Here is a 13,754-nt window from a genome sequence, read left to right on the forward strand (position 1 = left end):
TGAAGGCATCAATCAATGCAAGCATCTCATAGCAGAGATTTAATAGGCTTCATTTTCCAGGTGATATCACTGTTCAAACTAAAAGTAAAATTAGCATTGAAGACCCAATGAGAAGAAGAAGAATGCACACTYTACTTTGATAGCTGCCACTTTCAGGATAAAGTGGTAAAGTGACAGGTTTTCTTTCAATTTCATTTTAGAGAACTAAAAATACCTGATAATTTTAACTATTTTTATAACAGGGTACACTTTATGTACTGGCTATGCTTCCTCAGGTGCAAGGACATTCCCAGTGTAMACTGCATTACTTTAATAATTTAGAGATAAAATAGTCTACACTACTGCAATGAYAAAAGACATCAGGTGTCCGAGTGAAATGTAATTGATATCTGACAGATAACTGCCCTGAATGACCAGAATTGAAAGCAGGATGTTTCTCTAGAGATGCTCAGAGACAAGTTGTCTCTTCAGTTKGTAACTGGAAATGTCTGGAATCAGGGCAATGGAATAACAACAGGGCAGTGGTTACCAATTAAAATTGTGAGAGAACTGCAACACTGAAACGGAATGTTGGGTTTCATCAGGCTGTGTACTGATGTGCTCTCTTTTTACATCCTCTTTTTTTTTTTTTACTCCCCCTTAATATTTTTCATGTCTGCAGAATTTTCTGGTATTATTAAGTTCCTCTGGCATGTCAGTAGGGCAAAAGAAATTTAAGTCTAATTCACAGAAGCACATGGTTAAAATTGCTTTCCTGTCATTTGCAGTTATTTATATATGGCATTTAAATCTCCAGAAATCCCTGAACCTAAGGGCTGAAAATCCATGGAAGATCTCCACCCTAAATTTCCATGGCCACAGGATGACAAATACAAATGAAATGCATAAACTTCAGACCAGCTTTTAARTAAGAGATTTGTGGATGTGAGGCCCCATGGAACTGACTGTCCTGCAACTGATCTGTTCCTGACTTTGGAACAGATCTCTCTTGGAGGGAGTTGGAGCTGTCCAAAACAGTCATGAAATAAGAATGATGAGTACCTGACCTGAGAACACACTCACTTTGTGCTACACACATCTGGAACAGCATTTAGTCAGGAAGAGGGAATTAAATGAACCTGACATAAATAATAGGACCATTTGATTATTACTGTCACCTATAATGGATCTCACCAGCTACAGAACAGCTGGCAAGACATATCATGCCCTTGTTCATGTACTAATAAGCTCTGCAYGGGTGGTGCTTCACTGACATTGAGTGCTTGTACAAACCTTCACCATTTGTGCTGCTGGTAAGGATCCCTGGCTGCTCTCATTCTTAGCCAGTATTATTTGTGTACTATTCAATAGCAATAGAACAGAACCCTGTCACAAATTAATGGGTCTGTACTACCTGGAAATGTCAAYGCAAAAATGAATTTAAAGATGTTAATTTTTCAAGCAACGTGAATTGCCTGACAGCATTTTATTACAGCGTTGTTTATTTCTTCTCCCGCCCACGGTTTAAAAAGCTACTGCCATAAACATCATCTATTACCTACATCCAGCATTGCCTTTTTGTTTGCAATTTTAACATAAAAAATTTAATTTAAAAAATGGCTGAGAGCAGTTTGGCCTTGAGGAAAGTATCTCTGCCCATGGCAGGGGGGTTGAAACCAGATGSTCTTTAAAATCCCTTCCTCAAGGGAGGAGTTATGAGCACTGCATGGGTCAGTCACATACACATGGATATTTATTTAAGAACTGCACAAGCCCAGCTTGGGGCAGAAGCAGCATTTCTATTTCTAAACTCTAGAAAAATCATAGCACTAAGTTTGGTCCATAATAAAAATTAACAGCACTTTGGCAAAGCCAGCATGCAATCAAAAGTATTACAAACTACTATGCAAAATGCAGATGTGAAAAGCAGTTCAAAGTCATGCCTGATGCTTTTAAAGCATAAGAAGCATGCATCAATATTAACACCAAGCTATTTATGATCATCCCTAGCAAGTTTTCCCTAGATGTAGATATGCTTCATCTATTTTCACATTTACTGTCTTACAAATAGCCCAGAGCCCTTTAGATGAATTTTTAAGTTGTTTGATAGCAGACATTTACTTAAATCTTGTGGCTTTTCCTATGAGCCTGGAATTGCAAAATGACCTTATGACTCAATAGATAAGACAAAGAATATTCCCCACTCCCTTTCCAACTTTYTAATCAGAGAGCAATGGATTTTTATCACGGCCAAGTCTGAAGATAACCATCCTGCACTTCTCAGTTCACACTTTACCTTTGAGACAGAATTCCACAGGGACAAGTCCAGTCATTTAATGGCCAGACRATTCCAGATTTCTTGCCAAATATTATGAGCAGTCAAAAGACTGTGGACAGTGATCTCACTCTCACCAGATGAAGAGTGAGACCTACTTTCAAGGTCTGTAAACAAATTTATCTATTGTTCAAAATCAAAGAGCAATTCTCTCCATTAAAATGATTAAAAGCCTCCAAGGTTGGTAGAGTTCTTACACACCACATCTGTGTATTTCTCAGCAGTGAGGGATAGACAGTTCCCACTCATTACCTCAGGATTTTCTTCGTAGTAGCAAACAGAAGCACCTGCACCTGGCCCTTTTATTAGTGYCTATTTGTATGCATTCCAAACACTTCAAAATCTTCTTGCCACAAACATTTCAAGAGATAAAGGAAACCAAATTCATATTCTGAAAAGATGCAGTAGTAGAATCTTATTTTTTCTTCTTCGGTACATACCCTTTTTAAAAAATTTGTAAACAGAACTAATTATAACCTGGCAATACATTTTGTAATAAACTACAAGCCTTCCTCACACTACCACCAAGGGTCCTGAACCTGCTGCAAAAGGAAAAAAGATTCAACTAATTATATTACATAAAAAAGCAGTTTTTATTTCATTCAAAAAGGTTCTTATAATTTTGAACAAGTCCCTGGGAACTCTATCATGTGTAAATCAAGATCAAACAAGACTTGAGTGGACAGGAATATAACATACAATATTGAAGGGATGGGGAAGTTGGGCAAGGCATTCACAAGGGTTAACATCATCCCCTGTAGGTTAATGCCTCAATTGCTTTCTCTAGGTAAAGAGATAAAGGCTTCTCAGAGAGCCATTCAGAACTGAAGATCCACTTAGCTACTCTGAATCTCTTCGGAGGACTTTAACTTCAGAAGCAGCCTGCAGAGGTTAGCCTTAAAAAGATCACACTTGCTTTTGTGAACACTCCCCAGTATTTACCTTCCATCAGTGGCTGAAATTCACTTCTGAGACTTACTGTTGGTTATACTGTATTCAACCCTGAACGCTGTGCATTGCCCACGGACTGAATGTCACCCAGCTGGAGCTTAGCACTCCTGCTAGAATCACTGAAGAGTATCCACAGCACTGCTAGGATGACTGCAGGATTGAGCTTTTCCCAGTGCCCCATTAAAGTGCTCTGTTTGAAGGCCACCTGCACGCTGCCATAGAAAAGACTGCTGTGCCCCAGAACCTTCAGAATCGATTCATTGTGCAGCCATTCTGGCACAGCTCCTCCTCTCACTCCGACTGCTCCCTGTATCACTGCAGCAGCAGTGGGAGCTGGGCTTTTACCATCAAGCYAAACACAAAGAATAAAAATTCTCAGCTTTTGAGACCTGCTGACAATGATTTTTATGATTATTACTTAGTAAGAACAAGAAAGTAAAAGSGCCTTTTCATCTCACAGAATAAAGTTGGATTTTTGTGACAAGAATACAGGACGAAAACCATACTGCTGACAGAATTTATTAWCAGGGCCATTTTCTAACTTCTCCCCTTCCACTATACTTCATCAGATCATTGTGCTTTCCTTCCTGGAAAATGTCCATAATATCTTCAAATTTTATCAAAACAAAACATCTATGATCTTGTATAAACCAAAAGAACAAATGCACATATTTGAAAGTTTCATTGGGACTTTTCCCATTTATGCTTCTGCTAGTTTGTTGTTGTTTTTTTTTCACAGAACATCTTTGTAACATAGATCAGCCATCCTTTTACATAGGTAGAATACAGAAAAAAGACCCTTCAAATTGACTTCAGCAAACACRTAACAAAGTGAATCACAAACAAATCTCTTGTTTAACACCAGTCAGGTTATAACAAGAGCAGRAGAGAACACAACTGCCAGATAGAGTTGATTTACAAAATATGCCATAAAGTATGGATAGACGATCTGCACTAATCTGGGAGCACAGCCCTTCCACAATGTTCTAACTCCCAAGCCCTGGAAACATAGTTTCCTATACGACCATATCAAACGTAACTTCAAAGAAAAAACTTACAACTTGCAAACATTGCTAAATGTTTTAGTACTGAAATCAAATCTCCTTACCAAATAGAACAGCCATGTTCAGATTTAAGAGACCATATTGAGACAAAGGTGTAATGAACAGACTATTAAAAATACCAGTTATTTTCCCAAATGAACAAATTCTTAGCATGTTACATAAACTACCTGCAATGCAGTATGTCAAACCAATACTTTATGCTGTGTATAACCTAAGTAACACTGTGAGAAATGTTAGCCACCACATGGAATMATTTTTACATAACCCTCAATTATTTAAACATCACAGCATCCTAGTTTCAAAATGCATTTAACCAGGATGGCCTTTCAAAAACACTGCACCTTCAGACAGGAAAAAAACCAAACCTTTTTTATATTCCAGTTTCAGGTGCTTTTTCAAGCATTCAGCAAAGAGATTTGCAGCTAAAAATTACAAGCAATTATTTTTGCGCATCCTAATTATATTGTGGCATTACATTAACAAAAACTATGCACTTTGCCAGTCAGGGCSAGTGTTCTGTAGAATTCTACATAATAACAATCTTTTGGYTTAAAATKAATCCCAAAGCRTGTYGAATAGAAGGTTAAYGGMAGGAGATTTTAATTATTGTCAAACYCTAAGAAATATGAGAGGAACAATGTTTGCACTTTTTTCATATAATTGTTTATTACTGAAATATACATAATTTTACAATTTATCCTTTATTTGGAAGATGGTTCTAGGAAAATATTGATTTCTGAAGAGTTTTTCTCTATTTCCTCAGCTTACACCCACTCAGAAGGGCATTTTGTACTTCTGYGTTATCTGACACATTATCTGAATATCTTTCTACAGCATGATGATTGCACAGGACAGTTGCAATTTGTGACAATACTCATTTAACTAAGCACTGCAATCTTACTTCTGTTCAACTCAGTACAACAGAAAAAAGTGCAGTATGGTAAGATTTTGCCAAATACATTAAATCACAGCGCAGTTAAGCAGTTCAAGAAAAGAAGCAATTTCTCTACTTAAAACACACAACTGACAGTGTGTACCTGGCAATTTATCATCTGAACACAAGTATTTCAGTGAATTCTATGCAGTAAAAAACAAAGACTTGTGGAAAGAACCAGTATTAGTTTACTGGAAAAGGAATGACATATTTGACCAGTACCCACACATTCCCAAATTAGACTGCAATCCTTCTCAGATGATGGCACTTCACGTGAGACACTAAATCTCAYAAAWTCTCTGAAAGTGAGTTTAACTTAAYTTCACAGTATGTCAAAATGAAGTTTTAAAACACAGAAACCTCTGTTTTCTCCTTTATTTCAAATACTTGCAGCAATTAAATCTTAGAATTRCTTTGGAACATTTGGCAGCTATTTATCTATTTGAGTAATAAGCTCCTGAAACTTCCCTTCTACTTGTGCTTAATACTTGAGCYAGGTGAAAGGTGTTCCCCTAAACATGGAAATAACTTTAGAAAAAAAAWWAARRAAAAAARMAACTTTTAGCACACAGTAGAGATAATTTCTTTGTAACAAAATCATAACACAATTCTCCCTTTCACAAAGTAGTATATCCAGTAATTTAAATATCAATTGATGGTGGCTGTGATACCCTTGCGGTTCAGTATCACTTGTAGAGAAGTCTGTCTTTCTTACAGAAATACAACATGCAAATAGTCCATTCTTCTACWGGTCAGGGAAGAATCAGTGCAAGAGTTAATGTATTTTAACAGAAAAATTAAACTTTATCTGTTTAAAAAAAAAAAAATCAAATCCTGGCAAGTCACTTTTGTAAAAAAGTCCAATTCCTTAGTTGCATTYTGGAGTTCCAAAATAAATAGGCCTCTGCTGCACAGCAATGTCMCTTATTCCTCAGCTTGCAGGAGATTTTATGAGGTCCCAACTCGATCTCTGGGAATGAGCCGTAGATCTGAACCATGCTTTAGAAATACATTTCCTAAACAAAGCAAGAAAACAGGCTGCGTTACTAACCAAAAAAATACAATGTTACCTCAATAGACACACACATTCAACGTTAGGTCAGTGTTTTACATCTTCATAGTAATTCCTCTAACATACCAAAGCCAAATTTTTCATGTTTCCATATAATTTTATCTTGTCCCTCTTTCTCAAGAACTCTTTCCTTTAAACAAGAACGCTAGGCCTTGCAAAGTGTAGCCTTTCAAACTTTGCAGTTCCACACCTGAATGTCTGATTTCACTTATAAGCCATATTAATTTCAAGAATAGAAAATRAAGTTTTACTTTTCCATAAATATTTTTTTATCTTGAGGTCATTCATGCATTCATTCATTTTTAGTTCTCTCCTTGATTCTTATTGACTTATCGACTCTTTTAGGAAGGTTCTCCAAATATCCAAGCATAAGTTAGTCCCAYTTTAGCATAAAAATACCCTTCAACTTCTTATTTATTACTGTATTGTCATAATCATCATAGTCTGTTCAAGAAGACAATAAAAAATTAGAGGTTTGTAATACTTAGATGCCTCAAATTTTTTTCATGTATTTCAGGACTGTCATTCAGGTTGCTATTTTCTTCTATTAAATGTAACATTTGAAAGTGAAACCACATCACTAAGYGATATGTTGTTTAATCAGTATAAGGAGTATTTACTTTTTTACTCCATACTGCTATTGCACAAAATAAACTATATGCTACTCCTTATTCAACCTTGCATTAACTTCTAAAACAGAGTAGTTGTATTTCTCCCCCAAGCACCCCATTCCAGGAATGTAGAGTGCACTCASAAATAAGATTAAGATACCTGACACYTGTATAAGCTGTTGGTATATTAGAAAAAAGCTACCTTTTTTTGAACTCCACTTCTCCAGCATGTGGATCAGGATCAAAACCACYGTACACCATCAACTTAATGATCATTACAAAATCAATGCAAAATAATGTGATTTTAGAGATCTGCCAAGACCACTTACTGAAGAGATCTGTAAAACCCACTGAACGCAAGCCTGTTTCACCAGCAAACCAGAGAACTGCTTACTAACCTTACTATCCTAGATGGAAATATCCTATTGCAACGGCCATCATAAAATTCTGAAYGTTTTAAACCAGGCCACAGCTACATCTCATGGAGACAACAGTTCACMTCACTTCACTCTGTTTCCATCATTAACATCACACTGGTTTTATTAAAAGTCATGGCATATCATTCCCTGAACTATCAAGGATTTAAAATTTAAATCAATACAGGGATTAAGTGCAAAGACTAGCTCTTCCAGCTTTCATTTCCCCTTCTCCGTGAAATCATGCAAGAAAAATGAAAGTCATACTTGAGCACTTTTATTCAGAAAAGGAGGGAAAACGTGGAACAGTACAAAACCTCTGAAATCCCCAAGGATTACCAAGATTTTATTCCCACATATCTTATTYTGGAAGTCTTTGAAGACTAAAGTAACTGTTCAATCTCTAGGAACTCTGATATAGGGGRAAAAAAAAGGGGAAAAAGTACATTTTATTTTGCGATACTAATTAATGAGTCAGAAGGTAAGATTATACCTAAATTATATATATTTACTCGTAAACTGAGGAAGAATTTTGGTGTGAGCCCTAGGTTTGACATAGATTTTATTTTGATTTTTTTGTCTGGGTTCGTTTTGGAAGTTTTTTTTGCTGTGGACTGGTTTGGTTTGTTTTGTTTTTCCCAGTTAAGGGCAACATCACACAGCATTGTCAGAACATCTAAGTTAAAAAAACATAATCCATGTGCCAAATTTTACATCTGCATGTTAAGACAACGATGACAACATTTTGCATCTAGATGCTGTTYTTCCTCAATTATGAGATGCTAACACTACAGAATAATTCCTCAATATTTGTATGAGCTTAGGAGAAGTAAAGCGAAWCAACTAGAAATGTGAATTCAATATGCACAGCTGCAAGTATAATGAACTACTGCATGGAGGCTTTTATTTAGCAGTCATGTAGTTCTAAATACATTCACATTGCAGGATTGTCACTAATTTGACATAATACAAAACAATACCATACTTATGAGGAATGGAAGCCTTAGTATACCTTAAGCAACTTCACTCATTTTGCCGAAGTATTCTGCAGTGGTCATGTGAAAATGTGGCTTTTTGTGTGGGTGATGATCTAGTAATTAAACTATTATATTGTTTTTAATACACTTGGTCATGGCATCATGATGAAGACAGCATCAGCTGAGGAGACTGCCTGAAGCAGTACACTTGTGAAATCCTGTCCTAAAGCAGGACAAAAGTCTCCAGTGGAGCAGAAAGCCAAAYGCTTATTTGATCTTCATTTTCAAAGGTTGTTAATGCTATCACAGACCTCTACAGAGGTTTCTGCACTTAAAATAGGTCTCTGTACTTAACTGCTTTCTTTTACAACTTCAAGAAATTCCTAAATTAATGTCAAGCAAYTGCACTTCTAACCATCAGATACTGTTCTGTGCTCTGCAAGGATTTATACTTCTTATACTATTTAGTTTACACAATTAAGTCAGCTGACTTCTGAYCTTCAGAGCTTTGCTCTTTAATATGCAGTTTAAAAGCAATACTGTATAACTATATATATTATATATATATAATCTTTATATATAATATATATATTATATTTATTCATATTTATATTTATGTATATTTTATGTATATTATATTATATATATTTTTTATACTATATATATTTTCCCTGTGGTACCTTCAATGCTGACTGGCAGTCAGTCAGAAGACATAATTGAGACAGAATGGATGGATGCACAGATTTCATGCAAAAACCAGCACAGCAGCAGTTCTCCATCAACCGTTCATCATGATTTGCATGATGAAAACTATTCAGTTTTCAGTGGATGACTGGATTCCATAAGCACTAGAGCCATTTTCACTAATAYCTAGTAGGTAAGAAATATTTGTAACTTTCTATCAAGATAAACTTCTCAAATGGTTTAAGATTAGACTACTGTAATTATTTCCCAAWTAGTTTAAAAATATAGCTTTTCAARTCCACAGAATCTGCTTCCAGACAGCAGACCATGACTGGTACAATTCAACCTCTGTACTATGTTTCCGTGTATTTCAGGAGGTTAAGACAAGATGGGGAAGAGCTTTACACTTTTCTGTGATAGAGATAAACTCTTCTCTCATGGCCGGCCTACACATTTGAAATCAGGGATTTCTAATATGTAATCCCTTGGTGAGAGSAAGAGAGCTATCACAAAGAATCAAAGAATGGATTGATTTGGAAAAGACCATTATGATCACCTAGTTCAAACCCAACTCTTCTAAAAACATGCTTTCCAAAGTACCTGGAGTTCCTGCCCTATAACTGAGTATTTTTCTTAACATATTTCATGAGAAGTGCTGCTAAAACAGGGAAAATACAGATGTAACAAATACAAATGTTATTTGTTACTGCAGTAGCATGTTATACAGTATTGCTTTTAAACTGCATATTAAAGAGCAAAGCTCTGAAGATCAGAAGCGCCTCACTTTTTCACAGAACTAAACAAACACTGAACAAAAAACTCAAACACTGTTCTTTGGATTTAACCTCTTACACACACAATGACTGTGGTTTTCAACTAGTGGTTAATTCTCCTCCTGTTTAATAAGTCAAAACTTAAAATGTAATACAACCTCAAATGCTATACACTATCTTGAAAGAAAAATAACAGGTTTTAAATACTGGGATTCATATACAGTAACTTACCTGCTGTCTGTGCAGGGTTTATTCCTATACCATCTAGGAAGTAGAAAAAAAAAAGATGAAACAAACATATTATTATTTACTACATTAAACTTGCAGCTCAAAAAATATACCAAGAAGATACAATCATTACATCAAGTTATTATGCAGCTACTTCCTATAGAAAAAAACAGTCTTAGCATGGGAACCGACAAGAAACCTTCAGCACAGAAAAGTCCAAGGTACAAATTTGGATAGATTAGTGGCTTAATACCTTCAACCCATGCAGAAGAAATTTAAAGAATGCTGCAATATTATTAAATTAAATTTACAGTATGTAGAGGCTAWATTCTTACCATTTGTTATAATAGCACTTGTCGCTGCAGGAACTTTGAACTAAAGGAAAGAAGAGTAGGACAAAAAAGCATAAGTGACATAGTTAAAGCAGAAAATACATAGGCAACATTAAAGCATAATTTTAGTTTGTTCAGGTACAAAAAAAAAAGTGAAAGAGTTCTTTCATATTTATAGATATAGCTAATATTATTTAATGGMAATGGACGGCTATTTTAGTAGTAATTCCACAAATGTAATGGAGGTTTCTTCCTAATTACTGTGCAAATGTACACCTGAGACATGTACCAGGTAGCTCTAAAAGATGAGCAAAAAAACCCGGTAGATACCACACTCTGTAAATGAGGTCTTTTCTRACCAGGGCAAGTCTGATTATGTTGTAGCAAATGTTAGGTCTCTAAGAAATGTCTCAGTAGAAACTTGCTAAGGCTAAATAGCCAGAAGTTAAATCCTTCTCTGCCCTTAATCACTGAGAGGATGAAGCATTTCCCCTGGAGAACAATTAACAGCCTTGACCAAATGTTGATCTTTTCCATATATATTTCAYTAAAGGTACTGTGAAATTTGTTCTTGAATCACAACGCACTGTGTGAGTTAATGCTMAGCCATGCAGTCCAAGGAACAAAAAAAATGTAACACAAAAATTATTTTTCTTTTTGATGCCAGCTCACATAGGAGCTTTATTCCTGGGGAAGAGTTTAACAGTCTTTTTTTGCATTTTATTTACAAAACACTTCATTCTGCCTTGACTCACAGAGATGCAAAAARCTTCAGTGCTGATCCAGTGYAGTTGAGGTCAMACAGCARAACTCCCATGGATACTCAAAATACCCACATCAATTRAAATTATGGTTTGCTAAATGTGAATATTTAAGTCAGTAATGACYCTCTAAATCCATTTCTCAGATGAYCCTATCACTAACACTTTGGTTCCACAAGTAGGCAAAGCTAACAGGTTCAATGGCAAACCTCTCAYCAGAAGTGGCCCCTCCCTCTCAGTATCTCCAGCTACTCAGTGTCAGTTCAGATGTTTCTAGTACCTCATACTCGATTATTAGACTTTTCAGTCTAGGTCTCTATGTATAGGTTTTGTGGGCATCAGTTCAGAATAAAATAACTGGGGAAAATAAAACAGTAAAAAAACCCCAATTAAATAATCAAATAACTTTAATAGCATGTAATATTGTGTATAATATTCTCTTCAAGTAAATTTACAACAAAAACAGTCCACAACCTCCTACCACAAGCTGCTTCATCCAAGAACTTCTGTCACATCGTGGCATAACAGTAATAACATAAGGAAACTCAAGACACTGAGTCCATTATCCTTCCTAACTATTTTATTACAACTGCAATGCTCAAACAAAAGACATTTTCAACACCCACAAATTTCCCAGGTTTTTCTACATAGATAGAGGGAGAATTGCAAAAGTCTCATCTGAATTTTTTGCCAATTAGAAGAAAAGAGCCATCATGCTTCTGAGCACTTGATTTTACTATTTACATCCAACCTCCTAATTTGTGTGCTTAATCTGAAACAACACCATACACCTCCTCAAATACATTGAGGGCAATTTAGACACCTAATGGTATGGGAGTTTATGTGAAAGATTGACACCCAGACGCCAAAGAATACACTATCCACATCTTCCTCAAGTCAGTTTTTTGAATCCAGCCCATATGGCTGATCTCAATACCTTCCACAATCAAAAACCATGCATCTTGCAAAGTCAGAGATTACTGGAATTGAATGTGAAAAGAGTTTAAAAGGTCCCTGAACAATTCTGAAGAACTTTCTTGATATTCAATGTAAGCAATTTTAATATTAAGTGCCCAACAGCAGAATCTTTTAATTGTCTTCATTGTCACAAATTTTTATACCACTGATATAAAACAGTTTAATTACAAAAAAGGACAGAAAGCACCTMAGTGATAGCTGCTGATGCATTAATTGTGCAAGGATTGCTAAGTTTAGGATTCTGAAAGTTCTGGCAGGTCCCCAGAGGCCAGTAAAGCTTGTGTCCATTTGTGACAAACAGCAGTTCCTTGTGCTGAATTAACCACTGSATTTTTACCATGAAAAAGATTTTTRAGAACATCTAAAATGTTAAAAAYCAGCATTATCACTCTCTACTTACTTCTTCTGCAGCAAACTTGAGGACAGCTGTGAAAGGTGTGCTCTCAGGCACACTTAACCTGAAATCACAACACAAGTAAATACGTGGCTGCCAACACAAACCAAAAAGCAACTTTATCTCCTGTTAAACTACTAATTGAAACTTTACTTTTACCAATGGCAGTACTTTTGCCTGTTCTCCCCTTGAATGGTGCAAGCACCATTCAAGGGGAGAACAGGTTCTTGGTGGGCATGAGATGCTTCAAGAGAAGCATTTTTAGCAGAAAATGGCAACACCTCTACATTTCAGATGTAGCAAATCTCAGGAGGTGTGGGATTAAGCTCTGTAGCAAYGTCCTCTCCAGGAGGAGAGGACCTGGTCTCAAGCTGTGGCAGGGATGGTTCAGGCTGAACATCAGKAGAAATTTTTCACTGRAAGGGCTGTCAAATATTGGAACGGGCTGCCCAGGAAAATGATGGAGTCACCGCTCATGGAGGTGCTCAAGAAAGGCCTGGACGTGGCACTCAGTGGCGTGGCCTGGTTGACAAGCTGGTGATCGGTCAMAGATTGGACTCAATGATCTSACAGATCTTTTCCAACCTGAATGATTCTGTGACACGGTGGAAGACGCGCACAGCAGTGGAGGCAAAGAGGGAAGGCCCCGACAGCAGGGTTAACTACGGACATCGCGTGTCATTCCACACGAAAGGAGACAAACGCTTTTCCCGCTGGCGAAATGCCCCGCCGGGATGGCCACTAGAAGCCATTCGCCCCGTTTTCATTTCCCCGCCGCCCCACGCAGCGCCGGCCCGGCACTCACACTTTGTAAGGCAATCGGGGGTCCGAGGTGAGCGTCACTTTAAAGGTGACTTTCGACCTGTGGAGAAAGCAGGGGGTTAGGGCTGGGTGAGGGGGCGAGGGGGGCTGCGGGACCCCCGCTCKGTCCCTCTGTCCCTCCCTCCCTCACTCACATGGTGCTGCCGGGGCCGCCGCCGCTCCCTCCGACACGTCAGCGGCGCCCGCCGCACGGGGGCCTTCGCCRGCCCTGAGTTGCCCGAGGCGCGCCTGACCWCAAAGGGAAGATAACATGCCCTGTSGASCTGCTATGAGGCAGGGAGCGGCCGTGCTCTTCTTCTGCGCCTCACTGCAACAGGGACAGGGAGAGCCTGAGGGGTGGGCGAGGCGCAGCGGGGAACGGCGGGGAGGATTTCTAATGAGGCAGTGGATCGGGCTGTTCAGCGGCTGAGGTAGGACCCCGACACCGGGAACCGCCGCTTCCG

General features: G+C 37.6%; 1 protein-coding gene across 1 annotated transcript; it reads right to left on the reverse strand.

Annotated features, from left to right (window-relative positions):
- Positions 1-5,819: 5,819 nt before the first annotated feature.
- UFM1 (ubiquitin fold modifier 1) lies at positions 5,820-13,719 on the reverse strand. The gene is made up of 6 exons (XM_057376820.1): positions 13,446-13,719; positions 13,295-13,351; positions 12,496-12,553; positions 10,360-10,399; positions 10,028-10,060; positions 5,820-6,279 (listed from the first exon to the last, which is right to left on the reverse strand). Coding segments are annotated over exons 1-6 (258 nt in total). The 5' UTR covers positions 13,448-13,719; the 3' UTR covers positions 5,820-6,211.
- Between the last annotated feature and the right edge of the window lie 35 nt (positions 13,720-13,754).

Source organism: Malurus melanocephalus, unplaced genomic scaffold (assembly GCF_030028575.1).
Source record: "Malurus melanocephalus ecotype Western Australia unplaced genomic scaffold, MMel_1.1 scaffold_292, whole genome shotgun sequence".
NCBI classification, from domain to species: domain Eukaryota; kingdom Metazoa; phylum Chordata; class Aves; order Passeriformes; family Maluridae; genus Malurus; species Malurus melanocephalus.